Below are 24,598 nucleotides of genomic sequence, written 5' to 3'. Positions count from 1 at the left end.
AAAGTATTACAAAAATCAATTTCAATTGTCAACCGTTAGTAATCCTGCCTAAAGGATGTTTTTACTCACTTTAAGACAGCACGATCAACATCATTAAAGCTAGGGTTTTGAACAGTCTTACTGCTCCTTGCATGAATAATATAGATGTCATGCCTAGAGGTTTATAATACCTTTAATCTGCAAATATGTTAGCTTAAAAGTTGTAACGCTGCCATCACACTACTGGAAATCAGAATTACCTAGAAATCATGCCTATAGGATTTAACAACTATAATGCTTCTTAACTCTGAAATTGTATACTGCCTAATCTGCCACGTATCTGTTTATGTGTAGAGGTTAATTTGAGCTTTTTATTGCACTCATTTAAAGTCCTATATGTTTTGAATGTGCGCTAGTTTTATCATTTTTCTGAGCATCCTAAGTAGAGTCTATGACTACCCAATAGTAGGTCCAAAGCCTTCTGGACCATAGGCATGGGACGGGTAGTGCATGCATAGGACGCGACCTAGAATTGAATTAGAGTTCCTTTAAGTAAACAACTTTACCATAGTAATCGAATAGCAAGACATGATAGTATGTGCCTGCAGAATAATATGAGCAACCTCTACCTTAAGAGAGTTGCGAAATATTATTTATGTTGCACCTGGTGATCCTTTAGGCAACAAAACTTAGCCCCCCGACCCCCTCCCCTTTATATGTTTGTTGTTCACACTTAGTCATCAAATATAGACCAATGCAGTTGTATCCTGTAACTTCTAAAGACTTGTACTGATTATTTATATAGTTTAATCTTATGTTATTTTCATTACACTCATTTATATTACAATAGAACCTTTAAATTTCATGTCTTCCTTCACTTATATGATCACATAGCTTAATTATAATTCAATAATCTACATAGAGTAAACTTCGGTCGGGACCCACAATTGTAGACCTCGACGAGTGCTTATCAGCTTCTCTTTGAGGTAATTTGAGCTCTTACCCGTCTTTAGTAACATGGGCTAGTTAAAAAATAGTTATTTTCAAATAGGTGCCCTAACACACCTTAAAAATCGTTAGGTGGCAACTCTCCTCTTTTAATACCCATCTAAAAGAGTTATCACATGTCAAAACCCGCTTTCGCGAGGAAACGGGGTGTGACAACTAATGTCCCTTTTGCCAGGGGTTCTGCATCTTTAATGGATGCAGGTGGTTCTATAGAATGTGGAATCAATTGATGATAGTGGCACACCCTTTTTTCAGCTGACTTGGTGAGCCCCACTCCATACTGGGGTCTTGTATCTTTTGTTCCATATGTATAGTGTTTTGAGGTCTTGCCGGAAAATTGTTGTCTGAACCATCATTTTACTCTTATGTATCCATTAGAGGCTCCGTAAACATAGTGTGGGTTGTATCTTGGTTTTGGAAAGTCAAACTAGAAATGTTGTATTTGTATCACATGTTCCGACTTCTAAACTATGAATGTGTAGAATATTTTTAGAAGTTGTAAATGAAGTAACTAATGGTAATGAAATTTGTGTTGTTCTTAAAATCCTCTCATTATCTAACGAATGGTATGCATCTTCACTTTATTCATGGGTAAGGTCGGGTAGAAGGCATTGATGTAGGCTTGCTTGACAGGAATATCTCGGTTGAGCACCGGTCGCGCTCCCCTAGGTCGGGGCATGACACCTTAGCATCGAGATACTATTTTGCCTTTGTTCTATCAAATCCAAACTCGTAGAATCATTTTCTTTGTCCCTAGGCTATTAGGTCTGTGATTCACATTCCATTTCATTGAGTGGATTCAAAAATGCCAAATCTGAAATCCTAAATTCAAAGGTGAAACTTCAAATCTCCAGATTTCTCTTATTCCCAGCATGCATGAGCGTATCTCAATGCCTCGTTATAATTATTTGAGGTCCAGAAGTCAAATTCAATGACCTCTGGCCACTGGAGCTTTGACTGATGGGTTTTGCCTTCAACGGTCAACAACCATTCTTTCAGGTAAAAAAACTCTCACCTATGCTTGAATCTTGCTAAAACCCTATGCCATTAATGGCACTATAAATAGAGCCTTGATTTCTCTCACCTAAGAATCACCAACCAGACCTACTGGACTTAACAATAGCCTAAAATCTCATACAAACTAAGAATCTAGGTCACTTTTCTGATTGAACTCTATTTTCCTTTGTTTCCAAGTTCATTCACTGCAAAATTCTTGAAGCTTTGGTTTGCTAAGTAAAAAATGATATTTGGTCTGCTGCCCTCGAAAAGGTCAGTGTGCCTCCACCCTCCCTCTTTGATGGTTTCATTCAAAGACCATGACCTTACTACTGTCTTCTTGTTAATATTTTCGGTTATAATGTTTGTTACTAGTCTATAATTGTTTTTTTTTTGGTTCACTATGACTTGTTGTTGATCTGTGATTAGCTATCATGCTTTCATAAGTATTTGATAGAGTTTCTATGTGACCTTAATGTCTTCTATTCTGTATCAAACAGCCTGCGTGATTAAGCTACTTAATATGCCTTAATGACTTTTCATGTTTGTATAGGCTTCAGGTTTTGTTTTAACGATTCTGCTATGGTCTTTATCCCTGTCATATTATCTCTGCATTTATTGTTAAGGTTGTTTTTTGATAATCCTAACTATAACAAACATGAAAGCTCGCAGTTTAATCTTTCATCACTTAATTGAAGTATGTGAAGTTTAAGTGCTTAAATGCTCTCCTTATTTCTATAAGTGTTTGTTAACCTGTAAGCATTATTTGAGTCATCACTATGAAAGTCATATGCCCATACCTAACTGTTAGTTACATCTCTAAGTCTCTTTGCTTGAAACAATCTCATTAAGGAAAACCTTTGTGACATCAGCAACCATCTTGCATGTGTTCTATTATGATTAAGTTATCTTGCATAAATTAGGTTATAATCATGTTGAATGTTAATTGTTTTACAAGCTGAGTATAACTACATCATGCTAAGATATCAATCTTAGTCTATACATTTGAGATAAACTTGTTTGGTATAATATCTTTCTTGTATTTGACCCTTAATGACATTATTAACATGATTTTACAATGATTGAAACTCATCATGTTTTTGTAAGACTATGACATTAGTTGAAATATCTATATGTATAGTTGAATGAAGGTTCTGTATGTATATCTACATATCTCTCATGATTTTATACTTCTGTGCTCTGTCTTGAAATTGCATATAGTCTTCTCTTTCCCCTTTAATCTGAATTGAATCTAGTCTATGATGTTTAAGAGTAACCCTTTGTTGCTACTGTTTGGACATAATAGTTTTCTTATTTCATAACAAGATTAATACTCCCATAAAGAGTTGGTTCTGTCACCAATTTCAAGGTTAAGTGAGACTGATAGTTTGTGATCTTGTTAAGCATTCTTAGATGTTCCATTTCAATCTGCAAACTTGTGATCATGTTAAAAGTTTTGATTATATTTTGCTAGCTCTAATAACCCATATAGAAGTTCTAACTATGATTGTTTGCCTGAACCTTTGTTGATACTTTCAAAAGTTCCAAACAATAGTGTTAACCTATGTGTGCAAGACTTGATTTAAACTAATCTATGATTAGTCTATTAGGGAAAAAGCATTTGTGCCCCCTAAGTTGTAGATGCTCTAAACTATTTGCTCTTTATCTGTTCTTAAAGATATATGATCCCAGTTGTTTGGTTCTTTAGCAATAACAGTATAATGGTTCATGCCTCTATGTGTGTTTGGAAGCTTGACCTTTAGATTTGTTCAATGTGTGTTTCATTCTTAGTAAAATTGCTTTGTGTTATTCTGTTAAGAAAGGCTATGCTTTTGTGGTAAGGTGTGTTATGGTAGTTGGTTCACATTGAAAGAATCTCATTGGTGTTGATACCCAATTTTGCTCTCATATTTTATAAATTATTATATATACTTTCAAAATATCATTTTGCATGTATAAGAACCATATAAGTATTTTCTATAATTTTTCATATTTTGTTAAAGCTTTAAAATTAATTTTCTTGCATTTAAATTTTTAAAATGTTTATTAATTATCCTTTCAAATTATTTTGTGATGAATTAATCACCTAAAGTTATTATTTACAACCACATGTATGTTTTATAACATTTTACTTCATTTCATAAAATTACATTTGTATTTTTGAGCTATTTACATATTTTTTGCAATAATAGCCTATATTCTATAAATAATAATATTTATTACATTACTTATGCTAAAATAGTATTTTATATTTTTATAATATTAAGCTATTGTTTTTAAGCATTTTATTGCATAAATAATATTTTATTATTTATTAATTACTTTTTATAAATTAGTATTATAATAATTTTTGTGTATTTAAACATTGCCCAATCCTTGAATTAATTTTAGACCCAATACACTAGCCCAATAGCCCCAAGCTCAAACCAGACAACCCTTTTATGAACCCGGTCGGTAGTCATTTAAATGACCAGCCCCGCTCTCTCCTTCTATCTCAGTTGTTGATCTTAGTGATCAATGGCCCACAAACCATCTCCCATTTTTAATTAACCTGCCCCAAACCATAACGCCCATTTTCCCTGAGACGCCACCCCCAAACACTCCCCATCCTCTTCTTCTCCTCTCAAACCCTAGCAGCCGCCTCCCTTATTCTCTCCAATTCCGACCCTAATATGGAATCTCTCAGTGAGTTTCCTTCCATATATGCTTTGTCGCTTTGTTACTTACATGGCACTTACCTATTTTTGGCAAGTACCAGGTCTGGAATCGAGTACAATCATCTACAAATCTTCAAGATCCAGACGGTGTTTCTTCTATATACATTCACTACCAGGTTATATGTGTCTGATTCACTGAGATTTTTGACTGATTGTGTTCTTCTTCTTGAACTAGGATTTACCCAATTTTTCTCCTAAATTGATTATGGATTGATTCTGCATGCTTTTATTTCCTTGTTTGTGTTTGATTAACTATGTTTCCTTGTTTGTTCATTCAATTTTTTCTACTATATAAACACCCTTCCTCGTTCCCCTTCGAAGTCTCAACGACTATTACTTGACTATTGTTACTACCACTATTCTCTCACTCTCACTCACCCTATATTGTTCTGAGACTTTGATTTTGGCCGGCTGAAAGCCAAGGCCACTAGAATCTGTTCATTAGCCTCCTCCAGTGCAAGCACTTCTCGGAGTCTACTTCGAGGCTCTTGTGAACTCTGAAGCACTGGAGATTTGGGGTTTCATTGTTCTCCTGTAATCGCTGCTATTTCTGAGATTTTGAGCTTCTCATTCTTTGTTCTTTTTGTCTGCAACTGGTTAGTACTTTATACTCTCGCAATTCTACTTCCTTCTGTTTGTGTTTCTGTTATGTGCACTAGGGCTACTTCGATTTCCTTGAGTTAATTTTGATATTATGTCACTTCGTATACAATTCTACTCGTTTTAGTACTACTCTATAGTTCCACTAGCTTCAACTCTATTGAAGTCTTGATTTTAACTCATGTATGGCTAGCTAAGCTGATTCATGATGCCCGCCTGACACTTAATTGAAACCTGATTGACATCGATTGCACCTTGTCTTTATTTCTTGTATTGAAATCTGTAAGAAATTAGGTCCTTGCTCAAAATTGCCTAAATGTCTCTCTATTGAATCTTTTATGCACAGTTGTTATTTTCTCTGCAGATCATGTAATGACATTGTCTAAATGCTTAGCCTAATACGCTTTCCTAACATTACTAGCCTTAATGCATGCCCATTATAAGTGTCCAACCTGATTGATTGCTCACCTTCATGTTTATGTATAACTGGTTACTTAAGGTCCGTTGTTTATCATGAATCCATGACTAAGATTCTCCTAGGGAACTAATGCATGCCCAAAATATATTTGAATGTGTTTTGCTAAGTATTTCATGTACAACCTACTACTTCCCTAAAATCAACCTGTGATTATATGATTTCTATATGCCAATATTGTTGCAATTGCCAAGCAGACTTGTTTCTCTGCTCTGATGTTGTATGCTCACTAATTTCTTAAGACTCCTAGGGTGAAATTCCAATATATGTCTAGTCTATTCTCCTTATGTCAACTAAAATAAGTCTTGGCCCTCTTCTTGTGATGCATGTTTGCCTTATTAATCTTGAAGTTAGCTTATTCTCATTAGCTATGAATGCTTACCTGTTGGATTTAGAACCTTTGTGTTGTGATTGGTATTTTCCTGAACATTTCACATGTTAAGTTCTGCAAGTTAGTTGTGATCATTAGGCTCTCCTGCCAAAGTTTTCTTGTGAAATTGTTTCACCCTTTGTTTGTTCTGATTATGGCTCTTCTGGTCTTCCATGTCAAGACTATTATGTCTAAAGCCCTACTGAGATTAGTTTGGAATCATGTCTACTTTGAACTTCTGTTTTTGTTGTCCTATGATGTTCAAATCTGTCATTGGGAACTTACTTATGTCTATGTCATATGTGCCTGTAGAGGATTTTGTGTAACCATACTTGTGTGTCTTTGTTTGGAAATCCCTGCTCTCTGTTAGCTATAGTGTTAAGGGATAAAATTCCTAAGTCTTGAAGTTTGTCTAGCTGGCTTAGTACCTAGCTTGTCACTTGTGTTGTTATGGCTATTTAGTATTCCATAGGTAAGCAAGGAAGATGTCTTATGGTTTGTGCCTAGCTGTTGGGTCAGTTTGGTACTCAGAACTGAAGCATATTAATCACGCACGATTTATGCCAAGGTTGTTCGGCCCGATTAAAAAAAATATATTGTGTGCACTATCGAGGGTCGAACGACACGAACCATAGATGCACCTATTATACTGTCGAGGCAAACGGCCTGCTCCCATGAGAATAGAGAAGTTTACCTCGCTCGCGGAAGTACTTGCGACGCGAGAGGACATGGATTTCTCAGAGATAATAAATTCTCACCAATTCTTCCCCAAAACAAGATCTTTAAATTGGAAGTTTTCAACTCTAAAATCTCTAGTCTCAACTCTATTCAAGATAATTGATATGCATAACAAATATGACATTACAATTAAAGCATGATGTAAAGCTAAGACTACCCGGACATCTTATGAAATATACCTACGCACGGACTCTCGTCACCTAGTGTGTATGTAGCTCCCCAAACAAATAACACACAACAAGATACACCTAAGGGGATGAGTTCCCTATTACAAGGTTAGGCAGCAGACTTACCTCATTCTCAAGCTCACTTCAGGTCCAGAAATACGCTCTATGTCCTCAACTTGGTGCCAAACAACCCAAAACTACCCAAATATTATATAAATAAATCAATATATACTCAAAAGTTCATAATTTAACTATTGCAGTAATTACCCAACCCAATTTGGAAGATTCCTAAAATTTACCCCCGGGCCCATAACCTCACGAACTCAAATACATAATTTTTACCCAATTTCATAACAATTTTCGTGGTTATATTCCATTTTTATCAAAACCTAGGTTTTTCAACTAAACCCATAATTTTCACTATTTTACATGCTAAAATCTACCCATAATCTATGTATTTAACTTACATTGGGGAGGAATTACTTACCTTCAATAGCTAGGTGGAAATCTCTCTCTAAAAAGCTCCAAATATCGCCCAAGAAGTGAAATAAATGAACCAAAATGGCCTAAGTCCCGTATTAAATGGACCTCACGGCCTCCCAGCGATTTCCGCTTTTGCGGATAATTGGCCTCTTTTGTGGCTCTGCATCTGTGGAAAATGCATCACAGATGTGACCCTTCCCCAGCTGGCCTACTTCCGCTTCTGTGGACAAAGTCTCGCTTCTGCGAGCCCGCTTCTACGGCGTATGTGTCGCGCATGCGACCTTGCCTGCTTCTGTTGTCATCTGCCTCGCACCTGCGCTTTCGCAGGTGTGCTCGTTTCTTCATTTCTATAACAACGTGCCCAGGCTGCAAAATCCACTTCTACGAGGTCTTTTCTATGACCAAATTTCTGCAGAAGCGATCGCACCAACAACAGAAAATTCTCAACTCTTCAACATGGCCGAAATCGATCTGAACCCCATATGAAACTCACCCTAGCCACTCGGTGCCTTAACCAATTATACCAATAAGTTTGTAAACATATGACGGACTCGCTCGATTCCGCGGATCGCGTAAAACAACATCAAAATTAAGAATCATAGTCCAAACCAAATCCCAGTTTCGGGGTCGTTTACGACAACTGTTGACCCAAGTCAAACTTAACCCTTTTAAGCCAATAATAAAGAACTAAGTGTTCTGATTTCAACCTGAACCCTTCCAAACCCAAACTAACCACCCCCGCAAGTCATAAAACATTAAAAGCAAATACGGGGAGTCTTATTTAGGGGAACGGGGATCTAGGAATCAAAACGACCGGTCGGGTCATTACATTCTCCACCTCTTAAACAAACGTTCGTCCTTGAACGAGTCTAGAATCGTACCTGCAGTGCCGAATAAGTGTGGATATATGCTCTGCATGTCCTCCTCAGTCTCCCAAGTCGCCTCCTCGACTAGTTGACCCCTCTACTGAACTTTTGCCGTAGAATTCTTCTTGGACCTCAACTGGCGAACCTACCTGTCAACAATGGCAACTGCCTCCTCCTCGTAGCCCAGGCTCTCATATAACTGAACTGTGTTGTAGTATAACACATGCGACCTATCGGCATGATACTTCTGGATCATAGACACGTGGAAGAATGGATGAAATCCCGATAGACTGGGAGGCAAAGCAAACTCATAAGCAACCTCCCCGACTCGTCTCAACACCTCAAATGGACCTATAAGCCTTGGGATCAACTTGCCCTTCTTCCCGAACCTCATGATTGCCTTCATCGGCGATACTTTCAAGAGAACTTTCTCACCCACCATAAATGATAAATCACGCGCCTTCTGATCCGCATAACTCTTTTGTCTGGACTGTGCTGTGCGAAGTGGCTCCTGAATCAACTTTACCTTTTACAAGGCATCCTTCACCAAATATGTACCATATAACTTAGCCTAGCCGGGTTCAAACCATCCGATGGGCGAATCACATCGCCGAACATATAAAGCCTCAAATGAAGCTATCTCGATGTTGGACTGATAACTGTTCTTGTAAGAAAACTCGGCCAAAGGCAAGAATTGATCCCACTTCCCTCCGAAGTCAATCACACATGCTATGAGCATATCCTCCAAGATCTGAACCATCTGCTCCAACTGCCTGTCGGTCTGCAGATGAAAGGGTGTACTGAGCTCTACTCGGGTCCCCAACTCACTATGTACTGCACTCCAGAAATGCGAAGTAAACTAAGGGATTCTATTTGATATGATGGAAATAGGAACACCATGCAACCGAACAATCTCTTGAATGTAAATCTGGGCCAATCTCTCTGAAGAATACATGGTCACGATCGGAATGAAGTGTGTTGACTTATTTAGCCTGTCAACAATGACCCAAACTGCATCAAACTTCCTCAAGGTCCGCGAAAATCCAACTACGAAGTCCATAGTGATGCTCTCTTATTTCCACTAAGGTATAATTATCTACTGGAGTAGGCCACCTGGCCTCTGATGCTCATACTTAACCTGCTAGCAATTTAGGCACCTCACTACATACTCGACTATGTCCTTCTTAAACCGCCACCACCAATAATGCTGCCTCAGGTCGCGATATATTTTCGTAGCACCTGGATGAATAGAATACCGAGAACTGTGTGCATCATCTAGGATCTTCTCCCTCAATCCATCAACATTAGGGACATATAGACGAACCTGGAGTCGCAGAACACCATCCTCACCGATAGTAACCCATTTGGCACCACCCTATAGTATTGTATCTCTGAGAACCAATAAGTGTGGATCTTCATATTGGCGAGCCTTGATCTGCTCAAATAGTGAAGTCTGGGCGACGACTCATGCGAGACTCAGTTGGGCTCTGAAATATCCAACCTCATAAGTCTGTTAGCCAAGGACTGAATGTCTAAGGATAATGGCCTCTCCTCTCCTAAAATGAAGGCCAAACTACCCATACTCTCTGCCTTTCTACTCAAGGCATCTGCAACAACATTTGCCTTACCCGGATGATAAAGGATAGTAATATCATAGTCTTTTAGTAATTCAAGCCACCTGTGCTGCCTCAAATTGAGATATGTCTTCTTGAACAAATAATGCAAGCTATGATGATCGGTGTAAACCTCACAGGACACCCCTTAAAGATAATGCATCCAGATCTTAAGAGCATGAACTATCACAGCCAACTTCAAATCATGTACGGGGTAATTCTTCTTGTAGGGCTTCAGCTGACGTGAAGCATATGCAATAACTCGCCCCTCCTGCATCAGTACACAACCCAAGCCAACATGTGAAGCATCGCAATACACAGTATACATCCCTAAAATGGAAAGCAACACTAACACCGGTGTTGAAGTCAAGGTGTCTTGAGCTTCTGAAAGCTCGCCTCACAATCGTCGGACCATCTAAACGGAGCACCCTTCTGGGTCAATCTAGTCAAAGGTGCTGCAATAGATGAGACGCCATCCACAAAACGATGATAATAACCTACTAACACCAAGAAGCTCCTGATCTCGGTCGCGATGGTAGGACGAGGCCAACTCTGAACTGCCTTGATCTTCTTGGGATCTACCTTAATACCCTCGCCTGATACAACATGCTCCAAGAATGCCACAGAATCTAACCAAAACTCACACTTAGAGAACTTAGCATATAGCTTTTGTTCCAGCAAGGTCTGAAGCACCACTCTCAAATGTTGCTCGTGCTCCTCTATGCTACGCGAGTAGATCAAAATGTCATTAATGAAGACAATGACAAACGAATCAATATATGGCCTGAACACCCGGTTCATCAAATCCATAAATGTCACCGAGGCATTAGTCAAACCGAAGGACATCACTAGGAACTCATAGTGGCCATTTCTAGTCCGAAAATTTGTCTTCGGAATATCCGAATCATGAATACTCAACTGATGGAACCCGAATCTCAAGTCAATCTTAGAGAACACCCTGGCACCCTGCAACTGGTCAAACAAATCATCAATATGTGGCAACGGGTACTTGTTCTTAATTGTAACTTTGTTCAACTGGCGGTAATCAATGCACATATGCATAGTTACATCTATCTTCTTTAAAAATAACATCGGCGCATCCCAAGGCGACACACTCGGTCTGACGAACCCCTTTGCTAGCAACTCCTCAAGCTATTCTTTCAACTCCCTCAACTATTTCGGAGCCATTCGTTACGGTGGGATGGAGATAGGCTGGGTACCTGGAGCCAAATCAATACATAAATTGATATCACAATCTGGTGGCATGCTTGGAAGATCAGAAGGAAACACATCGAAAAACTCCTGAACTACGGGCATTGAATCAACCATCGGAGTCTCTATAGTAGTATCCCAAACATAAACTAGATAAGCCAAACAACCCTTCTCGACCATGTGTCGAGCCTTCAAAAAAGATATAACCTGACTAGATGCACTGACAGACGAACCCTTCCACTCCAATCTAGGCAACTCTGGCATTGCCAAGGTAACAGTCTTGGCATGGCAATAAAGGATGGCATGATATGGAGACAACCAATACATGCCCAGGATCACCTCAAAGTCGGTCATATCAAGCAACAGAAGATCTGCTCTAGTCTTATAACCACAGAAAGACATGATATAAAACTAGTGGATCCGATCCACTACAACAGAATTGCCCACTAGCCCTACACATATATGGAGTACCCAAGGACTCGCGAGGAACACCCAGGAAATGAGAAAACAGAGATGAAACATATGAATATGTAGACCCTAGATCAAATAGTACCGAAGCATCCCTACTGCAAACAGAAATAATACATGTGATCACTACATCTTAGGCCACTGCATCTGGTCTGGCTAAAAAAGCATAAAACCTAGCTGGAGCGCCACCTGACTGGCCTTCACCTGTCTGGCCTCCACCCCTAGGATGGCCCCTACCCACCTGCCCTTTACCTCTATGCGATCGGACGGTTGGTGCGGTAGTTGGTGCTAAAATTATAGGCTGATGACCCTGCTATACTACCTTGCCCCAAAGTTTAGGACAAAATATCTTCATGTGGCCAGGGTCCCTGCACTCGTAACAACCCCTCGGATGGTGGACTACTGACCTGAAGTCTGACCCTGATGACCTGAATACCCACTGGAGGAACCTTGAATAGCTGGTGGGCGGTAGGAGCTCTCTGGCATGGCGCTGAAATAGGGTCGCACTGGAGCACCCCGAGAAGGAGGCAGTGCTGGATATGTAGGCCTACTAGGCTGACCTCTCCCAAACTGGCCTTTGCCCCCAGACGGAGCTCCACTGAACCCTTCAGAATAACGGAACTGCTTGTCCCCGGTCATCGGCTCTCGGCTACGCTGACGAACGCCCTCGATCCTTCGAGCTATCTCCACAACTAGCTCGTAAGAAATTCCCATCTCAACCTCCCAGACTATGGTGGCCTGGATACCAGAGTGAAACCCTGCAACAAACCTTTGCACCATCTCTGCATCGGTAGGAAGTATCATAAGTGCATGACGAGATAACTCAGAGAATCTCGCCGTATAGTCGGTCACGGACATCTGACGCTACTGGAGCTGCTCAAACTAAAACTGTAACTCTTCCCTCTAAGAGGGTGGAATATACTTATCCAGAAAGATACGTGTGAACTGGTCCCAAGTCAAGGGAGGAGAACCTGTTGGTCTGCCGAGAAGATAGGACTGCCACCATCTACAAGCCCTGCCATCCATCTGAAAGGTGGTAAAGTCCACCCCGTGGGACTCCAATATCCTTATGTTGTGTAGTTTGTCCCTACACCGGTCAATAAAGTCCTGGGGGTGCTCATGTCTCTCACCTCCAAAGACAGGAGGATGTAGCCTAGTCTATCTGTCCAATAGCTTTTGCGGCTCGCCGGCAGCAACTGGCCTGGGTTCAGGTATAGCTGCTGCAACTGGCTGAGCTCCACCCATGGGTAGTGCACCCGGGGTCTGATATATGGCAGATGCATGCCCTAGAACCTGAGCGGTAGGGGTCTATGCTTCCTCTCCCTCCTGAGATGTGGGTGGGTCCATTGAAAATAAACTAGCCTGAGTCATAGAATCCGTGAACCACAGCACACAGCCTGTGACCTCCTGGAATCCCGGTGCAGACATCAAATCCACTGGGGACGGCTCTGATGCAGCCACCTCATCCTACTCCTCAATAATAGGGTCCTCTAATGGATCCACTGGTGGCACAACTAGAGCAACTCTAGGACGTCCTCGTCCTCTACCACGAGCTGGGGCTCTCCCTCGGCCTCTGCCTCGGCCTCTAGCAACAGGGGGAGCAACTCCTCCATCTATGAGAGAATAAGAGAAAGGTACTTAGCACAGCATCAACTGCACGATAGGAAATGAAGAAAGGGTAGTTTCCTAACACCCTTTAGCCTCTCGAAGATAAGTACGGACGTCTCCGCACCAATCTGCAAGACTCTATTAGGCATGCTCATAACTTGTGAGACCTACGTGAACCTAGTGCTTTGATACCATATTGTCACGAGCCAATTTCTACTATAGGTCGTGATGGCGCCCAACGTCACTGCAAGGCTAGCCAACAGTGAACTAGCCATGTATTTATTCTTTTTAAGAATTTCAAAATAGTTGATTTTTATTTATTAAGTAAGTTAGAGGTGAAAGATTTAATAGAATAAAGCATAAACAAATATAAGAACAAGTGTGGTGAAATAACACTCAAAAGCCATCAAATGTCTACTAGCATATTTTCTAACACCTGGTGTTACAAGTGTATGAGCTACTAGTAGGATATACAAAACTCTAAACTATTGTCTGAAAAGGAGTAGACAGAAAGTAAATGCAAAAGAGAGACTACGGGTGCTACAGAACGGACTCGTAAAGCAGCTCACCACTAAGTCTTGAAGTATCAGGGGTGCGCGCCGGGATGACTGCCAGATGCACCTACCTCAAATCCTGAACGATTAGTACAGAAGTGTAGTGTGAGTACATAAACAACATGTACCCAGTAAATATCAAGTCTAACCTCGAAGAAGTAGTGACAAGGGGTTGACATTGACACTTACTATGGGCCAACAATAAAGTACAGAAATTCTAAACGGGCATGGGACATGGAAATAATAATAATAATAATAATAATAATAATAATACAATGCCAAGTAGTGAATAAATAACTCATTAACTAATAATAAATCCCAAAATCTCTAGCCAACATCTGCTAACCCTAAATCAATTTATGTTATTAATAAATTATAACCTCTCGAGCCATAAAGTAATATCAAGTGTAATCAGGATCGGACTATTATCACGCACGATTTATGCCGAGGTTGTTCGGCCAGATCCAAAAACATATATTGTGTGCACCGCCGAGGGTCGAACGACGCAAACCATAGATGGATCTATTATACTGCCGAGGCGAATAGCCCGCTCTCATGAGAATAGAGAAGTTTACCTAGCTCGTGGAAATACTTGTGATGCGATAGGACATGGATCTCTCAGTGATATTAAATATTCATCAATTCTTCTCCAAAATAAGAATTTTAAATTGGAAGTTTTCAACTCTAAAATCTCTAGTCTCGGCTCTATTTAAGATAATTAATATGCATAACAAATATGACAGTACAATTAAAGCATGATGTAAAGCTAAGACTACCCGCACATCTCATGTAATATAGCTATGCACGGACTCTCGTCACTTAGTGCGTACATAGCTCCCCACACAAATAACACACAACAAGATACACCTAAGGGGATGAGTTCTCTCTTACAAGGTTAGGAAAGAGACTTAGGTTTTTCAACTAAACCCATAATATCCACTATTTTACATATTAAACTCTACCTATAATATTTGTATTTAACTTACATTGGGTAGGAATTACTTACCTTCAATAGCTAGTGGAAATCCTCTCTAAGAAGCTCCAAAAATTGCCTAAGAAGCGAAATAAATGAACCAAAATGGCCTAAGTCCCGTATTAAATGGACCTCACTACCTCCAGCGATTTTCGCTTCTGCGGAGAATTTGCCGCTTCTGCGGCTCCGCATATGTGGAAAATGCTTCGCAGATGCGGCTCTCCCCCAGCTGGCCTACTTCCGCTTCTGCGTACAAAGTCTCGCTTCTGCGAGCCCGCTTTTGCGGCGTATGTGTTACGCTTGCGACCTTGCCCGCTTCTGCGGTCATCTGCCTCACACCTGTGCTTTCGCAAGCCGATTCTACGACATGCCCAGGCTGCCCGAGACGCTTCTACGAGATTCACCTCACTTCTGCGGCCAAACTTCCGCAGAAGTGATCGCACCAGCAACAGAAAATTCTCAGCTCTTCAACATGGCCCAAATCAATCTGAACCCCGTCCAAAACTTGCCCGAGCCACTCGGGTCCTTAAACAATTATACCAACAAGTTATTAAACATAGGACGGACTCGCTTGAACCCTTGGAATGTGTAATACAACATCAAAATTAAGAATCACACTCTAAACCAAATCGAATCAACTTATGAATTTCAAGTTCTTCCAACATGCTCTAAACGCGCCAAATCATACTTAAACTACTCGGAGCTATACAGAGCTATTCCCATGTCCGTATATGTCTTAAATCACCATACGGAACTCCTTGCGTGCATGTCTTAAATCACCATACAAAGTTATTCCCAGGCTCATAATCCCAAACAGACTTCGATAATACCAAAACCTACTTCCACCCAAATTTAAAGCACTTGAATACCTTCATTGCACCAATTTTCAACTTTAGGCGCTGAAACGCTCCCAGGTCATCCAAAATCATCATACGAATCTATTGGAACCGTCAAATCCTGATTTCAGGGTCGTTTACTACAAATATTGACCCAAAATCATCATACGAACCTACAAATATTGACCCAAGCTATTTGAATCATCAGAATACAATTTCGGTGTCGTCTACACAAAAGTCAGACTCCGGTAAACTCTTGCCACTTAAGCTATAAAACAAGAACCATTCTTCCAAATTAATCCTGAATCATCCAAAAATCAATCTCGGCCATACACGCAAGTCACGATACATAATACAAAGTTGCTCCAGACCTTAAGCTACCTAACGAAATGCTAATTCTCAAAATGAATGATCGGGTCATTACAATATCTCTCAAATATTATAATTGATATTTGACACAGATACAATGTACATGGTATCACGTGGGCTTTTATGTGCGAAGGTTATTGTTATTTTGGACATGAGGTTCTAGACGTGTAAGATTTGGAAATTATGGCTCATGTTAAGAGGTGTAGTCCATGCGTTGAAAACGATTGATTAATTGTGTTGTCATATGTAATTCCCTATTTGAGTTCATTCATATCTCATCTGTGCTCTGATTATGTTGCTGCTTTATTACCAGTCTACTTCTTGCTGCCATTTGTGCTTTTATTATTTTCATTGCTGGTTGTAAATCAATAATCTTTCCGATGCTAGTCTTACATTTTTGTTCTTTCCATTGTTAGCTTTATGTTATATCTTACACAAGTTTCTATGGCTAGTAGGTATCTTGACCTGGCCTCGCCACTACTCTACCGAGGTTAGGCTTGATACTTACTGGGTACCATTGTGGTGTACTCATGCTATGTTTCTACAAATATTTCTGCTGATCAAGGTACTTCTAATCATGTTGTTGAGAGTTGTGTATGTGCGGTGGGAGAATTCAAGGTTTACCTGCTTGACGTTTGTAGGCCTTGGAGTCACCTTCGTATATTATCTTTACCGTTATTTATCTTTAATGTAGAACAGTATTGTATTTAGAAATTCTAGTGTAGGTCAGTAGAGCTTATGACTCCGTACTACCGATTTTGGAAAATGTATAACTATTGTCGTTTGTAGCTATGTATGTCATTTAATGGTTTATAACAAATGATTAAATAGTTCAACTCTATTATTAACTCAACATGTGTTAGGCTTACGTAGTCTTACAGACTAGGTGCCATCATGACATCCTAAGGTGGGAATTTGGGGTCATGACAAGTTAGTATCAGAGCTCTAGGTTCATAGGTGCTACGAGTCATAAGCAAGTTTAGTGGACGCGGATCGGTACGGAGACGTATGTAATTATCTCCGAGAGGCTACGAAACTATTAGGTAATTCCATTTCTTTCATTCCTTATCGTGCGGCATTGATTCAACTTGAAGCACATATCTTACATTCCCTTGCATCCACTTGTATACGATATTGTGCACGCGGTATCAGCTATGCACCGACGATTTTTGATGCCACATATGGGCTACGAGGGGGCCATGGATGCTCGATCATTTTCTCGAGGTGTTTTCTAGACTGTGGACACGAATGTGTTAGTAGATATTCATATGTTCAAGTGTAGGATGCAACGGGTTCATATATCTAATTGGTGTTGTACGAGCTTATGAAGGTTGGTATTGTGGATCATCGGATGTTATGTCCTATGGTCATGTGTTATATCAGTTCTTGTTTGAGGTATATATGTGTTATTGAATGATTCCCCAGAACTGTATATGGCTAAGGTCAGAGCTTTGCATGGGATAGTATTGGGACTTATTACATTTCTGTATCATTATTAATTCTACATTTCAGTATCAAAGAGGTTAGATAAACAACTTCAGATTCAAAGAAGGTCTCTTCAGAATGGGTATCTCGATTGTGGCATTATTGGGTGCTTTAGAGGAAATACAACAGTTTATGGGCTTTTGGACGATGTGGTTCATGTTAGGATCTCTTGCAGCAAGCTTGGTTTAGGATCATAATGTACTGGTGAGGAGAAGTGTTAAACTAAAGACAAGTCGAGGAGGATTCGAAGAAATGGGTCAACTCGGTGGTGTTGGGTCAGCGTGGCAATAAAGGTAATTGGTTCTTTTGGTGTAGTAATGATTTACTAGTGTTTTACGGCAATACTCTTGGGTTTGACGACTTGCATGACTTGATTGAGTTAGGGAAAATCAATTCTGATGGCTTGGTTACGCGGGGCTCGAAAAGTTCTTAATTGTGTTTTGACTTGCAGATGCTTGACTAGTACTACGGTAATCTCCTAGTTGATCGACCGCTGATGTTCAGATTTTTCTATATGGCACAAAAAAATTATAAAAGTATTTCTCATGGGAGGATCGTGTATGAGGAATGTCTTAGTCATTTGAGTTGTGTAGCTGGGATCAGATATAGATATTCTGGTATTCTAATTATTTGAAGACTAAGAGGGTTCTCATAGGAATATTGTTCTATGGTTGTGAACGGTGAAGGCATACTAAGAGGTTGGCGACTAATGGTATTTTCTATAGATATGTTATGGTGGGATTTTCGGAGGCTATCTACCTATTTCGGAAGGGTCGGAATTGATTTGCAGGCCACTGGAAGGCCTAATGAGAATGTGTATTCTACATCGGGTCGGATTTGTTTACCCGGCACAACTGATGTTAGTGGTGATGTCATCGATTAGAGTTGATCTTATTTGTATTCTGATGTGTTCCATGTGTTACTCTCCTATGCTACTGTAATGACTCGGCCGGTCTTTTTGAGAGTTATAGTCTCGATCCCCTATTAACTGCTTCTCCCATATCTATTTCTGCTATTGTGACTTGCCGGGAGGTTTCGTTTTGGTTTATGGAGTGTTTTGGGACACTTAGTCCTTAAATGGACGTTTAAGCCTTAGGATTTGTACCGTAGTTGGAACAGTGCGAAGAAGACTCCAAAATGGAGTTTCATCAGTTCCGTTAGGTGATTTTGGACCTAGGGGCGTGTCCTGATAGTGGTTTGGAGGTCTGTAGCTCATTTAGGCTTGAAATGGCGAAAGTCAAAGTTTTGGAGATTTGGACCGGTAGTGGAATTTTGATACCGGGGTTGGATTCTAATTCCGAAAGTTGGAATAGGTCCGTAGGGTTTAATATGACATGTGTGCAAAATTTGGGGTCAATCAGACGTGGTTTGGTTGGTTTTGGCATCGATTGTCAGATTTGGAAGTTTCAAGTTCTTTATGTTTGAATCGGAGAATGATAAGTGATTTTAGCATTGTTTGATGTGGTTTGAGGGCTTGACTAAGTCCGTATGGTGTTTTAGGTCTGGTTGGTATGTTTGGTTGAGGTCCCGGGGGCCTCGGGTGTGTTTCGAATGCTTAATGGATTGAGTTTGGGACTTATGCAATTGCAGAAGCTACTGCACCTGGTGTAATCACACCTGCGCACTTTGGGCCGCAGAAGTGGCCATGGAGCTGCAGAAGCAGTTTTGGCCCTGTCAAGCTAGGGTCGCAGGTGCGGCGATGGATCCGCGGAAGAGGACACGCAGAAGCAGAAGAGGAGCGCAGATGCGGCCCTTGTTCGCAAATCGGACCCAGTTCCCCTTAAGTGATTTTTTGCACATGCGATGGTATTTCCGCAGGTGCGGTACCACAGGTGCGGTTGAACAGTCGCAGAAGCGAGATCTCTAGTAGAAAAGGGCTCAGTGCGAGGGTTTGAGGGATTTTCAGAGGAAGCTTTGGGGTAATGATTCCTAACTTGACTTTGGTTATATCCCACTAATCTATCATTAATTTCATCATTAAATTTCAGATTTGGGTTGAAAATTAGGGAAACAATGGGAAGAAGTTCTTCAACTAAGATTTTGGGTTTTGATTGGGATTTTGACATCGGAATTGGATGATTTTAATACGAGTGAACTCGTGAGTGAATGGGTATTCATATTTTGTGACTTTTACTCAATTCTGAGACATAGACCCGCGGAGGCTTTTTAGGGCGATTTTCCAAATTCCTTGCTTTAGCTTCGATTGCAATAGCTAGATTAGTTCCTTGTAGTTATATTTATGATATGTAATTGATTTTGGCTAGATTTGGGCCATTCAGAGTCGGATTTTCATGGAAAGAGCATTGTTACGGATTGATTGAGCTTGGTTTGAGGTAAGTGGCTTGCCTAACCTTGTGTGGTGAAAATCCCCTTAGGATTTGGTGTTGTTATGATATGTGAGCGCCGTGTACGCGAGGTGACGAGTGCATACATGGGCTATTTGTGAAAAAACCTGAGTTTTACCGAGTATTAGCATGTTTTCATCTTATCTGAGTATACTAGCATGTGCAGTTATCCTGTTAGCCTAGAATAGCATGTCTACTTGTCCTAATTGCCTATTTGAACTCTTTGCAGCATGTTTAAAAGAATCCTACTTCTTTCTTGACTTGTACTTAGTCTAAATTATAGGTTTCGTATTGTAACTGTTATAATCATTTGTTTGAGCTACGCATTAACTTTAGGACTATGGGACGGTATCCTGGGGGATCCCCCTGCATATGTACTTTTGAGACTACGTGGCGGTTCCTCGGGAGTTCTCCCTTCACATTTACTTTTGAGACTACGAGGCTGTTCCTCGGGAGCTCTCCCTGCACATTTACTTTTGGGAATACGAGGCAGTTCCTCGGGAGTTCTCCATACATATTTACTTTTGAGACTACGAGGCGGTACCCGGGAGATATCCTTGCACTTTTAGTTTTGGGACTACGAGATGGTATCTCGGGAGATCCCCTGTTGTTTATCCTTGTGTTCTGCATTGCTACTTTGCTATGTTTTCTTTGTTTAAATTCCAGCCTCTTATTATATTGTTATACTCTCCTGCTTATTTATTATATACCAGTAGGGCCTTGACCTGACCTCGTCACTACTCGGCCGAGGTTAGGCTTGGCACTTACTGGGTACCGTTGTGGTGTACTCACGCCCTTTCCTGCACATGTTTTTCGTGTATAGATCTAGGTTCCTTTTACCAGCCTCGGCCTTAGTTGCAGTCGCTGCTGTTTTCGGAGAACTTCAAGGTACATATGCCCGCGCCGCAGATCCTCGGAGTCCCCCTCTATCCCCCTACCCCCTATGTTGATTCTTCTCATATTTCTATAAACACTGATGTATAGAACAGTTAGAACTTTATAGAAGCTTGTGTCTTACGGTGTTCTGGGTCTTGGGAGTGTTATGTATATTTCAAGAGTTGATTATTTTATATATCGATCAGCATCTCAATTGCTTATTAAAATATTTGTTACTGTTAGTTGTTAAATTTTCCTGTTTTTCATTTCATTTCAGCAAGTGTTAGGCTTACCTAGTCGTAGAGACTAGGTGCCGCCGCGACGATTTATGGAGGGAGAATTTGGGTCGTGACAAGTTGGTATCAGAGCTCTAGGTTCATTGGTGTCGTGAGTCACAAGATGGTTTATTAGAGTCTCGCGGATCGGTACGAAGACGTCTATACTTATCTTCAGGAGGCTATGAAACTAATTGCTAGGAGATTGGAGGGCATGCTTGCCCGAGATTGGAGGGCATGTACTGCCAGTATTTAGTGTGCCTCCTGCTCGGGGTACTTTTAGCGGCTAGTCCAGCAAACCTGGCCCGAGTCAGTCACAGCAGCCACACCCTCTAAGGGGTTGTTTTGAGTGTGGCGACACCTGCCGTATGGTGAGGGATTGCCCCAGACTTAGGAGGGTTTCACCTCCACAGACTTCTCAGCCACCATGTGCTCCACCGGGTCCTCAGGCTATGATTCCAGCACCAGCTACTGCCCCACCTGCTCAACCAGCTAGAGGTGGAGGTTGGGGAGGTCGAGGTCATCCTATAAAGGGAGGCCAGGCCAGGTATTATGCTCTTCCGGCTCGTACAGAGGTAGTTGCTTCCGACTCTATCATTACATGTATTGTTCTAGTCTATTATAGAGATGCGTCGGTATTATTTGTCTCAGGCTCTACGTATTCATATGTGTTCTCTTACTTTGCCCCACATTTGGGGGTATCTCGGGATTCTTTGAGTTCCCCTGTTTATGTGTCTACTCCTGCTGGAGATTCTCTTGTTGTGAACCGCATGTATCGGTCGTGTTTGATTGCTCTTAGTGGTTTTGAGACCAGAACGGATTTTTTATTGCTTAGTATGGTAGACTTTGATGTTATTTTGGGCATGGACTGGTTGTCACCCCATTATGCTATTCTTGATTGTTACGCTAAGACCGTGACGCTGACTATGCCGGGTGTACCGCGATTAGAGTGGAGAGGTACCTTAGAGTATACTCCCAGCCGAGTTATTTCATTTCTTAAAGCTCAATGAATGGTTGAGAAGATGTGTGACGCGTATCTAGCTTATGTGAGAGATGTCAGTATTGATACCCCTACAGTTGAGTCAGTTCCAGTAGTAAGAGGCTATCCAGATATGTTTCTAGCTGATCTTTCGGGTATACCGCCCGATAGAGATATTGATTTTGGCATTGATTTGTTGTCGGGCACTCAGCCCATGTCTATTCTTCCATATTGTATGGCTCTTCCTGAATTAAAGGAGATGAAGGAGCAGTTACAGGAGTTGCTTGATAAGGGCTTCATTCGGCCCAATGTGTCACCTTGGGGTGCTCCGATCTTGTTTGTGAAGAAAAAGGATAGTTCTATGCATATGTGCATTGATTATCGCTAGTTGAACAAAGTTACGATGAAGAATAGGTATCCATTGCCTCGTATTGATGACCTATTTGATCAATTACTGGGTGCTAGAGTGTTTTCCAAGATTGACTTACGTTCAGGCTATCATCAGTTGAAGATTCGGGAGCCAGATATCCCGAAGACTGCTTTTAGGACCCGATATGGCCACTATGAGTTTCTTGTTATGTCTTTTGGGTTGACCAATGCCCCAGCAGCCTTTATGAATTTGATTCACAGTGTGTTCTGGCCTTATCTTGACTCCTTCATTATTGTGTTTATTGACGACATTCTGGTGTACTCTCGGACTCGGGAGGATCACGAGCAGCACCTGAGGAATGTGCTTCAGACTTTGAGTGAAAAGAAGTTGTATGCGAAATTTTCTAAGTGTGAGTTATGGCTAGACTCAGTGGCATTTTTGGGCCATGTAGTATCAAGTGATGGGATCAAGGTGGATCCGAAGAAGGTGGAAGCAGTGCAGAGTTGGCCTAGACCGTCATCGGCTACGGAGATCCGTAGTTTTCTTGGTTTGGCGGGGTATTACCATCGCTTTGTAAAGGGATTCTCATCTATTGCAGTGCCTATGACCAGGCTGACCCAGAAGGGTGCTCCGTTCAGGTGGACAGAGGAGTGTGAGGAGAGCTTTCAGAAGCTCAAGACGGCTTTGACTACAGCCCCAGTATTAGTATTGCCTACAGGATCGGGGTCTTACATTGTATATTGTGATGCAGGGGATTGGTCTCAGCGCGGTGTTGATGCAGGACAGTAGGGTTATTGCCTACGCGTCCAAACAGCTGAAGGTGTATGAAAAGAACTATCTTGTCTATGACCTTGAGTTAGCAGCTATTGTTCATGCCTTGAAGATTTGGCGGCACTATTTGTACGGTGTCCCTTGTGAGATTTACATTGATCATCGGAGTTTGTAGCATCTGCTCAAGCAAAAGGATCTTAACTTGCATCAGCGGAGGTGGTTGGAGATACTTAAGGACTATGATATCACTATTTTATACCACCCGGGGAAGGCCAATGTGGTGGCCGATACTTTGAGTCACCTGGCAGAGAGTTTGGGGAGCTTAGCATATCTTCCAGCAGCAGAGAGCCCCTAAGCATTAGATGTTCAAGCCTTAGCCAGCCAGTTTGTGAGATTGGATATTTCGGAGCCGAGTCGAGTGTTGGCTTGTGTGGTCTCTCGGTTTTCTCTTTATGATCGCATCAAGGAGCATCAGTATGATGACCCCGACCTATTTTTCCTTAAGGACACGGTTCAGCACGGTGATACTAAGGAGGTCACTATTGGGGATGATGGCGTATTGAGGATGCAGGGCAGGCTATGTGTGCCTAATGTAGATGGTTTGCATGAGTTGATTCTTCAGGAGGCTCATAGCTCGTGGTACTCTATTCATCCAGGTGCCGCGAAGATATATCAGGACTTGATGTAGCATTACTAGTGGAGGAGGATGAAAAAGGACACAGTGGAGTATGTGGCTCGATGCCTAAATTGCCAGCAAGTGAAGTATGAGCATCAGCGGCCGGGTGGGTTGCTTCAGAAGTTAGAGATTCCGGAGTGGAAATGGGAGCAGATCACTATGGATTTCGTTGTTAGACTCCCACGGACTTAACGGAGATTTGATGCAGTTTGGGTGATTGTAGATAGGCTGACCAAGTTAGCTCATTTCATTCCTGTGATGACTACATATTCTTCCGAGCAACTGGCTCGAATCTACATCCGTGAGATCGTCAGGCTTCACGGAGTATTGGTATCTATCATCTTTGACCAAGGTACGCAGTTTACATCACGATTTTGGAGGGTCGTACAGCATGAGATGGATACTCGGGTTGAGTTGAGCACAACATTTAACCCTCAGACGGATGGACAGTCCGAGCGCACTATTCAGATATTAGAGGATATGCTCTGTGCTTGTGTAATAGATTTTGGGGGTGTTTGAGATCAATTCTTGCCACTTGTAGAGTTTTCCTACAATAACAGTTATCAGTCGAGCATTCAGATGGCACCGTATGAGGCTCTATATGGTAGGCAGTGCCGGTCTCCAGTGGGTTGGTTCGAGTCAGGAAGACTAGATTATTGGGTACAAACTTGGTCCAGGATACCCTGGATAAGGTGAAGGTGATTCAGGATCGACTTCGCACAGCCCAGTCCAGACAGAAGAGTTATGCAGATCGGAGGGTTCGCGATGTAGCATTCATGGTAGGAGAGC

At 41.3% G+C, this 24,598-nt stretch overlaps 1 protein-coding gene across 1 annotated transcript in view; it reads right to left on the bottom strand.

Moving 5' to 3' along the window:
* Positions 1 to 13,159: 13,159 nt before the first annotated feature.
* LOC138892381 (uncharacterized) overlaps positions 13,160 to 24,598 on the bottom strand; it is a 28,025-nt gene continuing 16,586 nt past the window's right edge. Inside the window, exon 4 of the mRNA XM_070176092.1 lies at positions 13,160 to 13,305. Within this exon, the coding sequence (XP_070032193.1) occupies positions 13,160 to 13,305 (146 nt within the window). The remainder of the gene's footprint in view (positions 13,306 to 24,598) is intronic.

The sequence above is a fragment of the Nicotiana tomentosiformis genome, chromosome 5, assembly GCF_000390325.3.
Source record: "Nicotiana tomentosiformis chromosome 5, ASM39032v3, whole genome shotgun sequence".
In the NCBI taxonomy this organism is placed as follows: domain Eukaryota; kingdom Viridiplantae; phylum Streptophyta; class Magnoliopsida; order Solanales; family Solanaceae; genus Nicotiana; species Nicotiana tomentosiformis.
This window is presented reverse-complemented; position numbering and strand designations above follow the sequence as displayed.